The 18,820-nt window shown below is 40.5% G+C and overlaps 1 protein-coding gene across 1 annotated transcript; it reads left to right on the top strand.

The window, feature by feature from the left end:
- Positions 1–4,235: 4,235 nt before the first annotated feature.
- Positions 4,236–8,194, top strand: LOC145036694 (single-stranded DNA endonuclease family protein). Its single transcript, XM_078985161.1, has 14 exons — positions 4,236–4,430; positions 4,524–4,681; positions 5,162–5,223; positions 5,302–5,426; positions 5,552–5,603; positions 5,695–5,767; positions 5,874–5,947; positions 6,033–6,092; positions 6,179–6,380; positions 6,505–6,604; positions 6,750–6,832; positions 6,922–7,022; positions 7,109–7,239; positions 7,321–8,194. Exons 1-14 carry the CDS (start codon positions 4,363–4,365, stop codon positions 8,018–8,020), a joined length of 1,989 nt encoding a protein of 662 aa, XP_078841287.1. The 5' UTR covers positions 4,236–4,362; the 3' UTR covers positions 8,021–8,194.
- The last annotated feature ends 10,626 nt before the right edge of the window (positions 8,195–18,820 follow it).

Here is an 18,820-nt window from a genome sequence, read left to right as displayed (position 1 = left end):
ACTTTTGTTATGACAAAACAAATGGATTTTTCTTATTGGTATATTTCTGAACAATGCAAATACATTTAAACCTATACACCTAAATCAATCTCAAGTGGCAAAAACGTCATTTTTCAAATCGTTTTTGAAAATCCGGTTACATATCGTTTAGATATATGTATGCCAAAGCCAGATTTAAAAAGCAATCTTGGCCAATACCTAATTGTTTGTTTATGTGATAACCGAACCGATCATCCATTCGTACATTAAGAATCTGATGAACACCTCTAGTTCCAATTTGTTTGTTTTATAACTATTAAGTTATTTGCAAAAATGACCACACCTGGAACTCGTATATTTTTTAAAGATAAAAAAGGATGATATAACGAGGCCTTGCTAAATAGCATATGCTCGCGAACAGTTTAGCCGACAAAAGTTCTATATTTTTTTTCCAGAAGAAAATAGTCATTAACTTTTTCAAGGTTGCTAAACCATCACGATGTGTTTTTTAAGCTACCTAAACCATTGTGATTGCTTTTTTTTTTTTTTTTGTAAACATTCATTTTCACCATTTTTTTTTATATAAAGTGAATGGTTGTTTTGTAAACTAAAAAAGAAAGATTATTATTATTATTTTTTCAACTGAATGACCAATGAGTTAAACTAAAGTATGAAAGTGAATATGTGTCTTCTTGTTCATGTTCTAAAGGTAGCAGGAGTAGCTTGTGATGAAGATAAGATGGAGATAATTAGGTTCGAGGTACGAGGGTACCTCCAAGGTGATTGCCCATCAAAGAGTGGTACCGTTCATTTGTTTCATTTAACGGGTTCCTTAACACACATACTCTCTCTCTCTCTATCATATGCCATTTTATATGTTTTAATTGAGTGAGTTGGGAAAATGTTATTTTCATGTGTTTTGGGTTGGTAAAAATGAAAGAAATAGGAGAAAGAAAGTTGATGTGGAGCTGATGTGAGAATAAGTTTAAAGGATTGAGGCTTAGACTATTCTTATTCACAACCAAAATCAACCCAAATATCCATTAAAAAAATTAATTTTTTTCTCTTCCACTATACAATGTAACTAAACCCAACTTTTCACACTCATTAATAACCCAATTCAAACCAACTTTTTATTAAATAAATATACTTTGAAATTATTTTTATTTTACTAAAATTTATTAGACAAAATAAAAATAATTATTTATTTTGAAACAAATAAATTATTTATTTTAAATATAAAATTAAATAAAAATATTTTACATTCATAGTATGGATACGAATTATACATTGAAAAAAATACAAATTCAAAAGAGATTAGAAATAGAGAACCAGGATTGTGCATTGAAGTATATCAATATTATATTTTATTTATAGAGATTTTTTTTTATGAATTTTCATATATATATATATATATATATATATATATATATATATATATATATATATATATATATATATATAATTTTTATTAGATAAAATAATTATAAAATCTTATTAGATAATACTAATATATTTTATCTATAAAAAAAAAAAAAAAAAAAAAAAAAACTTGAGAAATTGATATACGGATGATGCGTGGATGAGACATGCTCCCAACTAGTGGTTTGGGACACCTACTCCCACGTTTTCTTTTTTACTTTTTTTTTTGTCAAACCAACTAATTAAATTGTCATCAATTGAAGTAGTTTTAGGAGTCTTTTATATATATATATATATATATATATATATATATATATATATATATATAAAGAGAGAGAGAGAAGAAAAGGGAAGTCAGGACTCGCGAGTACTTATTTATGATATTGGAAAGGGCTAATTATGAAAAAGGAACCATATTTTTCCAAAAGTCTGGTTTAACTATTAATTTTTAACAAGTTTTAAAAAAACCCACCAATTTTTGGTAAAACGTTCCAACATTGCCATTGTTACCTATTAGATCTGATTTGAATTACGAAATAAATACTATATTTTTTCAAAAATTATGTTTAACTAACAATTTATGGCTGTTTTTTTTAACACAAAATGATAATCAATGGTTTTTTTTTACAAAAAATGCATGTCATAATGGTTGTTACCTGTTAGATCTGATTTGAATTACGAAATAAATACTATATTTTTTCAAAAATTATGTTTAACTAACAATTTATGGCTGCTTTTTTTAACACAAAATGATAATCCATGTTTTTTTTACAAAAAATGCATGTCATAATGGTTGTGATCCAACATTTATAAAAAAAAAGAGAAATCAAATCTCCTATTTTATCCTCTTATCATCTTTCATTATCACAGATGGTATATTTAATAAAATTAATAATTTTTTATTACATTTATAAGCATTTAAAAATAAAAAAAATATGATTGAAAGTAAAAAAATAAAATGATATTTAATTTCTATTTGAGTTATTAACTCTACTGGAAAAACAATAAAATGACTTTCCCAACGGTAATAAATATCTAAAAATACTTAAATGGGTAAGTTGATAAAACAGTAAAAATAAGACAAAACTTCAAAAATGGTCTCTATGATTTTCGAAAATATCAAATTTAGTCCTTAAGTTCAAAAAACCTCACAAATGGTCCCTGTAGTTTCAAAACTTTTAACATTTGGTCCTTTCGTCTAACTTCATTAACTTTTGGCAGTTAAGTGAAGGGCAATTCAGTCATTTCACTTCCACAGGGACCATTTATAAAGTTTTACCTTATTTTAAATTTTATATATATATATATATATATATATATATATATATAATTATTTAATATTAAAGGGTCTCACCCCTCTTTCTCTCTCACACACACACCATCCTCTCTCTCTCTCTCTCAACAACTGTGCTGTAATCTCGTGATTGATTGATCGAGTTCATCTGTAGTCTCAAGAATTCTCCATGGAAGTTCCTCAGATCTAGCTCACAAACAATGTCTTCTTCAATTTCCAGCACAAACACCCTTTTCATTCTGTTTTACTCTCTGCTTTTCTTCTGTTTTCCCGGCAATGCGGACACCGGAACCACCAGATTTGACTTCCAAACACTTACTCTCACAAGCTGGAAGTTCCTCGGCGACGCTCACTTGTTCAAAAACAGTGTCAGACTCACCCGAGATCTCCCCGTCCCTAACTCTGGCACCGACAGGGTTTTGTACAACAAGACCGTTAGATTCCGGTGACCTGGGAGCCCTAATCCAACGAGTTTCTCAACGTATTTTTCATTCTCGATTGTTAATTTGAATCCGGGTTCGATTGGAGGTGGTTTGGCTTTTGTCGTATCGCTGAACGATGAAGATGTCGGCGACGCTGGTGTGTATTTGGGTATTCCTACCGGCGCTGTTGCTGTTGAGTTTGATACTCTAATGGACGTCGAGTTCAAAGATGTTAATTAGAATCATGTGGGTTTGGATCTTGACTCCATGGTTTCTTCCCAAGTTGCCGATTTGGAGTGGCACTTAAGTCAATTCGTGGATAGATTATTCAAGTTCAACTCAGCAACTCAACATCTCTATTTCGTATTTCAACACAAAACCCAAATCACCTCTCTTATCAATCACCACCAATCTCAATCGATACGTAAATGAGTTTATGTTTGTCAGATTTTCCGGGTCAACTCAGGGAAGCACAGAAGTCCACTCGATTGAATGGTGGAGTTTCACCTCTTCTTTCGATGATCAAGATACAATTACAAAACCCAGTCCAAATCCACCACCTTCATGAACCCCACTGCTAACCCCGTTAACTCACCGCCGCCGGTGGGTGGTTGAGGGTGGCAGTCCTTGGTTGTCCTTGTTTCTTTCTTCGATTTGTGCAGTAGATTGATGGGAGGGAGAGAAAAGGAGGTGAGGTGGTGATGTTTAAAACTTTAAATGGTCTCTCCGAGAGAGAGAGAGAGAGAGAGAGAGAGAGAGAGAGAGAGAGAGAGAGAGAGAGAGAGAGAGAGAGAGAGAGAGAGAGAGGGTGGGACCCTTGCATATTAAATACTATTTATTTATTTATTAAAAAAAAAGTAATTACAAAACCTCATAAATATTTAGTGAAATGCCAAAAATGCCCCTGATTTAACGGCTAAAAGCTAACGGAGTTAGCCGGAAGAACCAAATGTTAAAAGTTTTGAAACCACAGGAACCATCTGTGAGGTTTTTTGAACTTAAAGACTAAACTTGATATTTTTAAACATCAACTATTTTTGAAGTTTTGTCTAAAAATAATATTAAAATAGTATATATTTTGGGATAATAATTTGAAATCTCTAAAATCTATTGTAAAAGATTCAATCTTTCTTTTTCAAATCTAACGTTCTTCTCTCCGATTCCGAAGAGACGAGGGAGTTTGAGCACTGAGTAGCACCAAGAACAACAAGCAATGTCGCCTTAGTTCACAATCGCAGAGAAGAAATGGGAGTTAAAGGATTATGGGATATTCTAGATTCTTGCAAGAAAACCCTTCCTCTTCACCATCTCCAGTAACTTCTCTTTCGCTAATTTCTCCAAATCCCTTTTCAATTTAACAAATCGACAACTCTAATTTCGTTTTCTTATTATGCGATCGAGTGCAGAAACAAGAGAATTTGCGTAGATCTATCATGTTGGATGGTTCAACTCAACAAAGTAAACCAATCACACTGTGCCATGAAAGATAAGCTTTATCTCAAGGGTTTATTTCATCGCATTAGGGCTCTCATTGCGTTAAATTGTAGCCTCATCTTCGTCACAGGTATCATGCCCTAATTCTATTTCGATGCTGGTTTTAATGCCCAATTCAAATCAAATGGATATTAGCGAATTTCTGAAAAATATCTGTAAATGGGAGTTCCTCTTTAGAATAATTGATAGTTTTCACAAATCGTATTCTTGCTGTTAAATATATATTTTTTGGTACTTTTCTTTTGAGATAAATTAAAAAATAGTAACTTGCTTTCATTAATTTGTGTATAACAGCATTGCAATTTCGATTTTTTCTTATTAGGGGATTATACTTTGAAAATTCTACTCAATTATAGAAGTGAAAATTGCTATTTATCATAACATTGTTGTGATGTGTTAGATTTTTGAAAGTATAATATTGTAAATAGGAAGAGATAAAAATAGGATGCTATAATAAACAAATTAACAAAAGTATGTTGATATTGAAATGCTGTAATTGGTTAGATTATTCTTGGATTGTTTATTTAAATGGGGTTATGGTAATGCACAGATGGATCAATTCCAGGCATCAAAGTAACTACATATAGAAGGCGTTTACATTTGGACAATGAGGTGGGAATTTCTTTCTCTATAATACTATATGATTTAAATGTTGGATTATTAATTTTATTTTATTTTTTTGTATAATAGGGTCGTGACGAATCTTATTTAAACAAAATTATTCCACTTCAAAGGAACATGGGCTCTGAATTCTCTTGTATGATAAAAGAGGCCAAGATTCTTGCCTCTGCATTAGGTGTTCCATGTTTAGATGGGTAAGAGTTACACTTACACCCTCTTTCTTTTTATTTTTCCCATTTTTATAAAGTGAAACAAAGTTTTAAAATAAAAATAAAATAAATGCAATTAATTAAATTTATTCTACTTTCTTGCTACACAGAATTGAGGAAGGTGAAGCTCAGTGTGCATTATTGGACTCAGAGTCATTATGTGTAAGCAAAATTTATCTATTATCATCTTAAAATCTCATAAAAAACCACCATTTTGTCATAAAAATGTATAATTTTTTTTATGAATTTTCAGGATGGATGTTTCTCTTTAGACTCTGATATCTTTCTCTTTGGAGCAAGAACAGTTTACAGAGATATATGCCTTGGTTAGAAATTGGAATACATATCTTTTTTTTTTTTTTTTTTTAATTATCATATAAATAGGCGTTTTTTTTTTTTCACTATAGTGCTAATTTGTTTATGTTATTGTAGGGGAAGGTGGATATGTTGTTTGTTATGAAATGGATGACATTGAGAGAAAACTTGGATTAGGAAGAAACTCATTGGTGAGTTGCATTATGTTACATTTTTGTAAATAATGTTTAAAAACTATTTAAAAACTTACAATTTTATATATTGAACATATTTCAGATCGCTTTAGCTGTCCTCCTTGGTTGTGATTATGGTCCAGGTGTCCCTAGGCTTGGTTCAGTAAGTTTGAACTAACCCGATATGGTTTATTTGCTAATTGTTTTTTATTTGAATATTTGTTAATATTTATTTGGAATAATATACAGGAAATGGCATGCAAGATTGTGAAATCTTTTAATGAATCTGAAGTTCTTCAAAGAATTGCAACAGAAGATTTGTCGGTTTTAAAAAAGGCAAATTGTTCCAAGAAAAAGAATCAAGCATTTGGGTACAATAACAAAGAGAACATTCCACCAAATGCAAGTAAATGCAACAATAATAAAGAGAACATGAACATCCCCCCAATTGGTAAACAAGTTATCTCTTTATGTGATTCATTTGATTTATTTTCATAATTGGATTATATTTTTCATCCAAGATTAATAGAATGGTCTAATTTTTTTTTTTTTTTAATTTATGTGTTATTTTGTAGGACATAAAAATGATTTACCAAGGAATTATAAGTTTATGCAAGTGATGGATGCATATCTCACCCCACAATGCCACTCTGCCGATTCTCAAACTGTCCAAAGGTAGGTTTACTAGTTTAATAGGTCAAAATAATCAGATTTAAATAAACATGATGTAAGAAAATTGATTATTGAGATAATTAGATAAATATAAAATGACCTATATATTCATAGTTTTATGATCCAACTGAATATTTTTTTGTTGTAGGGTTCTTGGTATGCATTCATTTCAAAGGACCATGCTTCACCAGACATGTGCTCGATTTTTCCAATGGCCTCCAGAGAAAACAGGTCAGTTTTGTCTTTTCACAAACTTTGACTTAATGTCTTCCATATAAAGTCTAATGATGGGATTGTGTTGAATATTTGTTGTACTTCAGATGAATATATTCTTCCAAAGATTGCTGAAAGAGATCTTAGACGATTTGCAAACTTACGTCACACTTCTTCTCATTTGGGAGTTCAGCTTCCTTTAGACAAGGTATCTAGTTTGAATTGTAATCATAAACCGATGATTATGACTTATGAACTTATGATCGAACAAATCCAATCAAATCATGTGTGTAGATGCCAGTGAAGTGTCCGGTTTCTGGAATAATTAAGCGAAGGAAAGCTCAGGGAAAAGAATGTTTTGAGGTTTCATGGGAAGAAGTTGATGGACTTAGCAGCTCTATCGTCCCAGCTGAACTTATGGAACGGTAATACATAACAACCATGTCCCTAATCTCAATGTTAACTATTGAATATGAATCTGAATCTTCGAAATTTTCGCTGTTTAGTGCATGTCCGGAGAAGATAATGGAGTTTGAAGAAAGAATAGCGGAAAAGAAGAAGCCAAAACCACGAAATCCACGACCTAATAAGAAATCTGTAAACGAAATTGATGCCAAGCTCCAACAACTGATGCTCGAAATCGAAGGTGCAGCTTCGTCCGATCAAAACTATCGGCTACTCGATGAACCACTTAGCAACACGAGATCAGAGGGAGGAAGAAGGACTGAAAGTGATCAAAATAACGAAAACACCAGTTTCCGTTACCGATTACTCGATGAACCACTTATCGAAATCAGATCTAACGTCGACGAAGTGAGAATGAGAGAAAGTAAAAAGGATGAGAAAACCACGTACCGTTTACTCGATGAAGCACTGATCAACACGAGATCAAACAGCCGGGAAGGGGAATTGAAATTGACGGAAAACGCTACTACACCGAGTTGCGGCGCGGCGGAGACGGAGGTGGTGAACCTGTCGACGCCTTTGGTTGATAAGAAATCGAAGGGGAAAGATGAAACGGAAATGGAGATCATTGATTTGTTGAGTCCGTTATCTGTTGTTTGCTCGAGGAAGCATGGAGGAGGAGGAGGAGGAGGAGGTGTTGATGTGGTTGAGTTGAGTGAGTCGGAAACGGAGGTGTCGCCGGAGCATGCTAGGAAGGCGAGAGAGCTTAGATTATTTGTCGCTAGCATACGGAACGAGTGACGAGTGACGACCTCTCCTGAATCTTGATATTCATTTTATAGTTTTCGTTAGAATGTTGTATTAATGTAACATTATGTTTATTCGATTCGGTGTGGATATTAAAAGATATCCGAGATTCAAAATCCAATCCAAAATTCTAAGAATTTTATATGAAATTATGCAAAATTTCAGATATTAGAGGTTTTTTTTTGGTAAGTATATAATGAATAAGTATTGGTACAAATTCGGTAACCTCTAATCTTCAATATTACGTGACATCAAAATTAACCAAATTAACTATACGTGATTATAAAATGCCGGCTTTAAGTCAAATACATATAAAACTATTAATTATATACAAAATTGTTGCTTTAATTCACGCTTTACAAAAGACATGGCTCACCACGACTCAAAAAAGCTTAAGACTTGACATTATCGCCAAGTCATGTCTTACGTTATTTAGAACCTTGGTTACAGACAACTGAGTAGCTGATTTACTTTGTTAACAATGGGTTGAGTCTAGGGGCGTGTTAGGCAAAATTAGCAGGTAGCGGATAACTTATAGTTTATAGCGTTTTGTTAAACGCTACATGAAGTAACATTTGGATTTGAAGCGTTTTATTTAAACTAAACGCTAGAAGTTTGTTGTGCCAAAGAAAGCGTTTTGTTAAACACTAGAAGCTAGAAACTCTCAAACGCTCCGTACCGAACACCTCCTAGTTGATGTGAGCTTGTAGAGTTGATGAAAATTAATTTTATTTAGACCTTATAATATACAATTTACTGTGTATAACTTTTTAATTATATTTGTTACATAACATGTATGTTACATGTGTATTATTCGGTTGTTCTTCTTTAACATCTATTTTCATATGTTTTGTTAATATATGTATTTACCATTTGGGCATTTGTTCGGTATTTATTGGTCTGCCCTAGGCCCTCTTTACCTTCATCTATTTCGTTTGTGTATGTTTTTCTCTAGCCACACACCATGTTTCATAGTTTGAGAATGCTTATTCTTCATATAGAATGTAACATGCCAAAAATTCATGACCAAATTTTTTATTTTAAACCATCAAATAAAACCATGGTTATCAAACCATTCTATCAAAACATGAATCAAAGTATTTCAAAACATTATCTTCAGAGTTTCCAAATCAAAACATCAGAGTAAACATCCCAGGCTGAACATCATTGTGTGTGCAATGTAGTCATCCCGAGCTCTTCTCTTTGCAACTGGAAGTACCTGAAACCAAAACTGAAACAGTAAGCACGAAGCTTAGTGAGTTCCCCATACTACCACATACCATACACATAATGATATATACCGGGCCCCCGCCCGACATCAAGCTCTGCCTGGCATCAGGCCCCGCCTGGCATCGAGCCTCGCTCGGTATACAGATCTGTTAATCCCAGGCCCCGCATGTCACTGGGCCTCACCCGTTATACATATACAATCAAAATCACATACTCATTGTAACGACCCAAAAATCACGACCAAAAATTTCTTTAAAAGCATTACTAGAATCATATTTATAAAAACTGTATCATAAGTCATAACATAAATTCTCGAGTATTAATTCAAAACATAATATCATTATCAGAGTCGAACATTCCCAGGCTAACTGACTACGGTGTGTGCACTGCAATCTCCCTGAGCTCCTCTTTTGAAAACTGGGTACCTGAAACCAAAACTGAAAACCGTAAGCACGAAGCTTAGTGAGCTCCCCCAATCTAACACATACCATGCAAAAACATATAAAGCACATACTGGGCCTTGCCCACTGCATCGGACCAATGTCCGGACTAACTGGGGCCTTGCCCCTACATCGGACCGAAGTCCGGAAACTGACTGGGACATTGTCCCCTGCATCGGACCGAAGTCCGAACTAACTAGGGCCTTGCCCCCTGCATCGGACCGAAGTCCGGAGACTGACTAGGACCTTGTCCCCTGCATCGGACCGAAGTCCGGGCTAACTGGGGCCTTGCCCACTGCATCGGACCGAAGTCCGGAGACTGACTGGGACCTTGTCCCCTGCATCGGACCGAAGTCCGGGCTGGGGCCTTGCCCCCTGCATCGGACCGAAGTCCGGAGACTGACTGGGACCTTGTCCCCTGCATCGGACCGAAGTCCGGGCTATCTGGGGCCTTGCCCCCTGCATCGGAGCGAAGTCCGGAGACTGACTGGGACCTTGTCCCCTGCATCGGACTGAAGTCCGGGCTAACTGGCTGAACATAGCATAGCATAACATATCAACTAGCATGAACACATATACTGCATACTACATCGGGCCGTAGCCCGGAACACATAACACATAACACATAAAACATAACATATAAATCCTGTCTGAGCCACGAAGGCATCAAACATGTTAACTACTGCATCGGAAACTACTGCTAACTGGACGGGCCGACATTGTGGCCTTAGACCCGTCCCTACTGGAAGGAAACTCACCTGAGACTGCTGAACCCTACTGATAAATCTCTGGCTGCTACTCGACAATCCCCTGATCCGCTGCTCCTCCAGCTCTCCGAGCTATCAATATACATATAACACTTAGTCTGACAGTCAACTAAGTCAACTCTGGTCAAAGTCAACCTTCCAGGTCAACCCTACTCGCCGAGTCTTCCTAAAGACTCGCCGAGTTCATAAACTCAGGGTCTTTCTTATTCGCGACCCGACTCGCCGAGTCAGTCCATGACTCGCCGAGTCCTAGACAATCTTCAACCAACTCGCCGAGTTGCTCATCCAACTCGCCGAGTCCATGCCTAACTTCATCCGACTCGACGAGTTGTTCATCCTACTCGTCGAGTTCCTCCTCATCTTCAAGCTACTCGCCGAGTCCACTCGAAGGACTCGTCGAGTCCAGTCGATTCTACATACATGTAGAGGACCTTTGAGTCATGCATGGACTCCAAACTGTAGATCCACTCTTTTAAGGTCTATTCCTTACGTAAAGTTGCAAACTTTACGTGTAGAGAAGGAGATCTAGGCAAGATACGCCATTAACTAGGGTGTAAGGCCAAGGGACTTCAAAATCAACACAATGACTGATACTTTATGCTTCTCCAGACCCTAAAACACTTGAATCTGAAGTAGCAACTCCAGATCCGGCTTCTAACCCAAAATAATAACATTATGGCAAAAGAGCCCCAACAACCACACATAGATCTAGGTGCAAAAAGGGTCCAGGAACTAGTTTATTACCTCAAAGTGCTCAAAATGAACTCACAATCCCAGATCTATAGCTCCTTCTTGCTCCTCCAAGTTCCTTCTTCCTTTTCCAAGCTTTAAAGCACCTTCCAAGGCTCAACTAGGAGATATGACGGCTAGGGTTTGATATCCAGGGCTAAAGAGGCAGTAAGGAGCCCTGGGAAGAAGATTAAGACATTTATATAGGCCCCAAGTCCCGAATATAGGGTTTTCCACGCACAGACCAGACTCGCCGAGTCACCCTGGTCGACTCGCCGAGTCGGTCACTTACTCCCCGACCCGGATCCCGCTCGGACTCGCCGAGTCCCCCTTAGACTCGCCGAGTCGACCCCTAAACTTAGGGTTTTCTTTCCTTTCTTGGTCTTCGAAACTTTGGGTGTTACAACTCTCCCCCACTTAAACTAAACTTCGTCCTCGAAGTCTGCTATGGCCCACTGCCTGCGAGCTGCCTCTAAACCCAACCAACTATTCCAACACCAGCTGCCTACCCTTGCTAGCTTTTGCTCGATCCTTCCGACTAACCTTAATCCCTGCAGATAACACCTCGGGTCAACCCTGACCCTGAACATCCTGGAGACCCAACTTACTCAACTGGCAATCCTTCTGGTACTCACCGAGTACTGAACTGAACCTATAGGGGTTCACCCCTTCCTGTCCTTGCGCAAATCCCTTGCCTTCCCAAAACAAGGTTCTATAACCAACTATTTCTCTGTAACTGTGAAGGTCCTATACTTCACCAACTCCATCACCCCCGCCAATTCCAGTACGGGTCAATACCGCCAACAACCACCAACGCCCCTATCTGACATAACTTGGTGCCGAGCACCCCCGGTCCTTACTGACGTCTCCATATTTGGGTTACCGAACCCTACCGGTTACTACACCCCTTCGCAATCTCCTAGTCGCTTCCAGCGACTCCTGAAAATACTTCGACTATCTATAATTGTTCTATCCATTCTTCCGCTCGTACTGAAACGATGCTGCTGGGAATAGCTTGCTTATATCCCATCTGATTACTCAACTCCTACTAACTCGAGTCTTTCATCCTGAAGAAAAGCTACTTGCCTAGCTATCTTTACATGTCACTTATACTCGGCCGAAGGCTCAACTGATCCTGCTGAGAGAGACTTGTCATTTCCACATCAACCAACTATACCGTCAACACTAGTATTCCAACTCAAATACAATACCGACCCAAAACTCCGAAACCTTTCAAACACTGAATTGTCTGCAATACCGAACCTGCCTGAAACATTAAACTGCCTGAAATGCTGATCTGGCTGAATCACTGAGCTGCCTGAGACACTGAGTTGGCCGAAACACTGAGCTGCCTGAAACACTAAACTCAAGTCCAACTGTGGAGTCAAGGGACTCCTCCCTTAGTCGCTTCCACGACCTCTGAATGGAATCTTCCTCAAGGACTAGTTTCCACTAGTTATCCTGTCACTGTGGCTCTAACAACCTTCCGATCCAACCGATCGGGTCCATACTTCACATCCTGACATCATCCATTCTATGACTAATAACATGATGGCTCCCAGACTGACGGTAGCCCTTAACATACCCGGACCTCAACGGTCCACTGCTACTCTGATCTCATAACTGATGTGACGATCTATAGCCAAGATTCGCTGACTTAGCCATAACTGAACCATTTGGGAAATCCGAATCTAATCTGTGGATTCCCATATTCCCACCGCTGCACCCGAACGGGTGGGAATTACTACATTCCCGCGTTCAGCCACGCACTCATGCTGCTACCAATCTGATAAAAGCCACGGCTACACCCGCGGATTCACAAGTCTCAAATACTATCTGGCTGCTAATGAACGCTACGGCTACCCTCGCAGGCTTACAACACTCTACTACTATCTGACTACTAGTGAATGCTACGGCTACCCCCGCAGACTTACAACACTCTACTACTATCTGACTACTAGTGAATGCTACGGCTACCCCCGCAGGCTTACAACACTCTACTACTATCTGACTACTAGTGAATGCTACGGCTACCCCCGCAGGCTTACAACACTCTACTACTATCTGACTGCTAGTGAATGCTACGGCTACCCCCGCAGGCTTACAACACTCTACTACTATCTGACTACTAGTGAATGCTACGGCTACCCCCGCAGACTTACAACACTCTACTACTACCATCCCGAGGACATCCTGACTATCCCTAGTCCCGCTAGTGATTCTTCATCCCAATTTCTCACACCAGCCCTCAGTCTTTGAATTCTGCATCATCCTCGACATCTTATATCCTTGATATACTTAGTGCTTCGTCGAGGAATTCTCCGGCTTGGTTCCCAAACCAACCGTCTACTAATCTGAATACAAGAAGCTATTGTTGGGAAGTTTCCAACCTCCCAACTCCTGAATCTACGCAATCTGCATGCTGCCTCAGACACTGGCTACCAATGCTAAAACATCTCCTGCTACCCGTTCTCAGGGTCTTCATTCCGACTCTCATGCGTCCGACAGGTGGCCCTCAATCTTGGATTCCCAACCAGCTTCTAACCATCTCGATTACATGAACTAACTGCTGGGAAAAGTTCTCGAACTCCTAATTCTGAACTTCTCAATCCATCCATCACTGAGCTACTACCATTTCTTCTTAGAGGCTGCGCACTCATTCTGAGTCTACGAGACTCTTATCCAAATATACCCGGAGGGTTCTCCCCCACTTCGATCCTGCTTAACCCTTGCAGCTTCACACTCAAAAGAGATCCCGATCCTTTACTACCATTCCAAAACTTCTACTGGGGAACCCAAGCCCGCCAGGTAGGAATTTGACCATTCCATCCAACCCACTATCCACTCCGAACTAGCGAAACGATCCAGATCTCTCCCTACCATGCTACAGTTACTGCATCCTCCGAAACTTCTCCATATGAGCACATCCCCTAACTACCAACCAATTATCCGAGGTATGAAAATGGCATATGACGTAATCACAAGCAATCCACTCCATAACACAACACTTATACCACAATTGATGCAAAAACCATAACAATATAATCATAACATAAGCTGACAAACACAAAGTTACATACCTCCATTACTCAGTGTTGCTCGAATCCCTGCTGAAATCTACCGAAGAAACCCGGCTCCGAGCCGTAGGCACCCTTGCCCGGCCTTGACAACCACTGACGGTACTTGAAGTTCCAAGGGCAGGAGCTGGCGCCTGCCCTACTGAATACAAACTCGGACAGTGGGCCTTCTTGTGGCCCCTCAGACTGCAATGGAAACACAACGGATCAAGTCCCTGGGCGATGGTAACAACACAGTCTCTGCTAAAATGACCAATCTGGCCGCACTTGAAACACCCAGCATCGCCACCACTTCTACGCCTACACACACCCATGTGCGTCCTCCCGCACTTCCCGTATCGACTGCGGCTCTGATAGTTCCTCATCCTCAAATCTGAACTCTTGGGCCTCTTACTCGAACCTGTGGCAGCCCGAGTCTCATCCATTTTCCTCTTCCCTTCCGACTCCCTGCCCGACTCTCGCTCTTGTGTTACCCCAATGGTAACGTCTGCTGACTGAACAACAGATGTCTGATCCTGAAGCCTCGCTATCAATCTATCAGTGATCCTCACGACCATGTCTGGCAGACCCTCGCGAATGGCTCGCGAAACTTCCTCAACTATCCAATCATGCAATGGTTTCTCTTGGAGACAGAATGCCCCACACACCCCTGCCCCCTGATAGCAGAAACTAGAAATGGGATCTCCCTCCCTGATGGATCCTTGAACTCCATAGGATTCGGGACCTAGACGAGCCCCAATCTGTCCTGAAACTAATCCGGCCCTAAAGGCCTCAAGATGATTGTCCATGAGCTCCACAATAGCCTCTCTAACTGAACCGAAAATCACTGGAGTCTGATCGATGATGTTGCGCATAATCTCTGCGGAAATGAAATCCCTCATCTGATCATCAAGCTGCCCGGCTCTAAAGCCCGAGCCAGACCCCTCCCCTGCACCTGAACTGCCAACTGATATCTCGCGCAACATCACCATGCTGAAAAATATAACAATCCCTGATCAATTACATACTACTGCTGAGGGATCTCTCACATACTCTACTAGTTCCTTGGTTTCGCCTCGGCCCCTCTTGAATCGAGTACGGATCCTCTGCTTTCAGTAGTATGGGCCCCTACTACCTTCCACATCTATCTGTACTTTCCTCAAGAGTTACCTCAACTCCACCAAGTCCCCTTTACTCTTCTACTGATCTCTGCTACTCTCATCCTAGGCTTGCCCTAGGGAACCTCTAACTCTACCCAAACAGTCCTCAGCTGCTGAAGGCCTCCTTGTAATGCCAATTAGTCACCACCTGAATACCATCACATGTGACGAGGCTCAGATAATCCTTCAAGTAAAGGACTCGTCCCTACAACGATTGGACTCAAACGAGAGCTGCGCAGTAGGGCTAAATCCAACACTCTGAGATTATTCAACCCTGATCACATGTGATGAAACGTATTCACCTAATGGCTAACTCTCATCACTCAGAGTCCCACAAAGCACAAAGCAAGCATCATTCGGATAAGGGAAACACACTCAGGCAAAACAATTCTCATAACAAGAAACTGCACCAGCATATAATGCTAAGCTCATACTTTCAAGCATAACCTACACAAGCTATCCTACTACTGTCTACTCATTACTAGCATGCAATTCTCATCAAGCTGAAACACATAAAGCAGGCACATAAGGCATCATCCTAGATCCTTAGTCCTATTCTAGCATGCTGTTCTACTGAAGCTGGAAACTGAAACTGAACTGAACTGATACTGAAACTGATATCGAAAATAATAACATAACTTGTATGGGTAAATTGGGAGTACTTAGTTGAGCTCGGCTGATTGCATGCACCACACCCTTTTCTCGTTTTCAAAAAAAAAAATAATCTTTTCTTTCTATGTTCTTTTTCCAAAACCCTTATTCAAAAATGTTTTTCTTTTGAAAATCCCTTATCGTGTCCTTAGTTTGAGTTCAAATACACTCGAATGCATATCTGAATCCCTCAAACCAAGGCTCTGATACCAACTTGTAACGACCCAAAAATCACGACCAAAAATTTCTTTAAAAGCATTACTAGAATCATATTTATAAAAACTGTATCATAAGTCATAACATAAATTCTCGAGTATTAATTCAAAACATAATATCATTATTAGAGTCGAACATTCCCAGGCTAACTGACTACGGTGTGTGCACTGCAATCTCCCCGAGCTCCTCTTTTGAAAACTGGGTACCTGAAACCAAAACTGAAAACCGTAAGCACGAAGCTTAGTGAGCTCCCCCAATCTAACACATACCATACAAAAACATATAAAGCACATACTGGGCCTTGCCCACTGCATCGGACCAATGTCCGGACTAACTGGGGCCTTGCCCCCTACATCGGACCGAAGTCTGGAAACTGACTGGGACCTTGTCCCCTGCATCGGACCGAAGTCCGGACTAACTAGGGCCTTGCCCCCTGCATCGGACCGAAGTTCGGAGACTGACTGGGACCTTGTCCCCTGCATCGGACCGAAGTCCGGGCTAACTGGGGCCTTGCCCCCCGCATCGGACCGAAGTCCGGAGACTGACTGGGACCTTTTCCCCTGCATCGGACCGAAGTCCGGGCTATCTGGGGCCTTGCCCCCTGCATCGGACCGAAGTCCGGAGACTGACTGGGACCTTGTCCCCTGCATCGGACCGAAGTCCGGGCTATCTGGGGCCTTGCCCCCTGCATCGGACCGAAGTCCGGAGACTGACTGGGACCTTGTCCCCTGCATCAGACCGAAGTCCGGAGGCTGACTGGGACCTTGTCCCCTGCATCGGACCGAAGTCCGGGCTATCTGGGGCCTTGCCCCCTGCATCGGACCGAAGTCCGGAGACTGACTGGGACCTTGTCCCCTGCATCGGACCGAAGTCCGGGCTAACTGGCTGAACATAGCATAGCATAACATATCAACTAGCATGAACACATATACTGCATACTACATCGGGCCGTAGCCCGGAACACATAACACATAACACATAAAACATAGCACATAAATCCTGTCCGAGCCACGAAGGCATCAAACATGCTAACTACTGCATCGGAAACTACTGCTAACTGGACGGGCCGGCATTGTGGCCTTAGACCCGTCCCTACTGGAAGGAAACTCACCTGAGACTGCTGAACCCTACTGATAAATCTCTGGCTGCTACTCGACAATCCCCTGATCCGCTGCTCCTCCAGCTCTCCGAGCTATCAATATACATATAACACTTAGTCTGACAGTCAACTAAGTCAACCTTCCAGGTCAACCCTACTCGCCGAGTCTTCCTAAAGACTCGCCGAGTTCATAAACTCAGGGTCTTTCTTATTCGCGACCCGACTCGCCGAGTCAGTCCATGACTCGCCGAGTCCTAGACAATCTTCAACCAACTCGCCGAGTCCATGCCTAACTTCATCCGACTCGACGAGTTGTTCATCCTACTCGTCAAGTTCCTCCTCATCTTCAAGCTACTCGCCGAGTCCACTCGAAGGACTCGCCGAGTCCAGTCGGTTCTACATACATGCAGAAGACCTTTAAGTCATGCATGGACTCCAAACTGTAGATCCACTCTTTTAAGGTCTATTCCTTACGTAAAGTTGCAAACTTTACGTGTAGAGAAGGAGATCTAGGCAAGATACGCCATTAACTAGGGTGTAAGGCCAAGGGACTTCAAAATCAACACAATGACTGATACTTTATGCTTCTCCAGGCCCTAAAACACTTGAATCTGAAGTAGCAACTCCAGATCCGGCTTCTAACCCAAAATAATAACATTATGGAAAAAGAGCCCCAACAACCACACATAGATCTAGGTGCAAAAAGGGTCCAGGAACTAGTTTATTACCTCCAAGTGCTCAAAATGAACTCACAATCCCAGATCTATAGCTCCTTCTTGCTCCTCCAAGTTCCTTCTTCCTTTTCCAAGCTTTAAAGCACCTTCCAAGGCTCAACTAGGAGATATGACAGCTAGGGTTTGATATCCAGGGCTAAAGAGGCAGTAAGGAACCCTGGGAAGAAGATTAAGACATTTATATAGGCCCCAAGTCCCGAATATAGGGTTTTCCACGCACAGACCAGACTCGCCGAGTCACCCTGGTCGACTCGCCGAGTCGGTCACTTACTCCCCGACCCGGATCCCGCTCGGACTCGCCGAGTCCCCCTTAGACTCGCCGAGTCGACCCCTAAACTTAGGGTTTTCTTTCCTTTCTTGGTCTTCGAAACTTTGGGTGTTACACTCATGCTAGCACATAAAGAAAACATACGCAATATTATCAGTTCCAGTCCTAAGGCCTTACCTATCATGGGCCTTGCCCCTACTGTGCTAATGATGAGATATGGAACCCCATCTACACTCAGCTAGTAGTGAGATACGTGACCCTGCCCACACTCACCTTCCTAACCAGGCACATACAAGTATCACACATACAACAAGAATAACTAAACATGCATACATTCATCGGGTACCACCTGACATCGAACCGTAGTCCGAAAACATACATATAAACTTTCCTCGGGCACCGCCCGACATCGAACCATAGTCCGAAGCATACATATAAACATTC

Source organism: Lactuca saligna, chromosome 3 (genome assembly GCF_052625555.1).
Source record: "Lactuca saligna cultivar CGN05327 chromosome 3, ASM5262555v1, whole genome shotgun sequence".
NCBI classification, from domain to species: Eukaryota; Viridiplantae; Streptophyta; class Magnoliopsida; order Asterales; family Asteraceae; genus Lactuca; species Lactuca saligna.
The sequence above is the reverse complement of the archived record's forward strand: the minus strand, read 5'-3'. Positions and strand labels throughout refer to the sequence as shown.

What these genes read in the sequence shown, in the direction of transcription:
- LOC145036694 (XM_078985161.1), top strand. Translation starts at nt 4,363, where the DNA reads ATGGGAGTTAAAGGATTATGGGATATTCTAGATTCTTGCAAGAAAACC. An exon ending in GATTCTCAAACTGTCCAAAG is followed by an intron (nt 6,605 to 6,749) that starts GTAGGTTTACTA and finishes TTTTTGTTGTAG; the next exon opens with GGTTCTTGGTATGCATTCAT. An exon ending in TTCAGCTTCCTTTAGACAAG is followed by an intron (nt 7,023 to 7,108) that starts GTATCTAGTTTG and finishes TCATGTGTGTAG; the next exon opens with ATGCCAGTGAAGTGTCCGGT.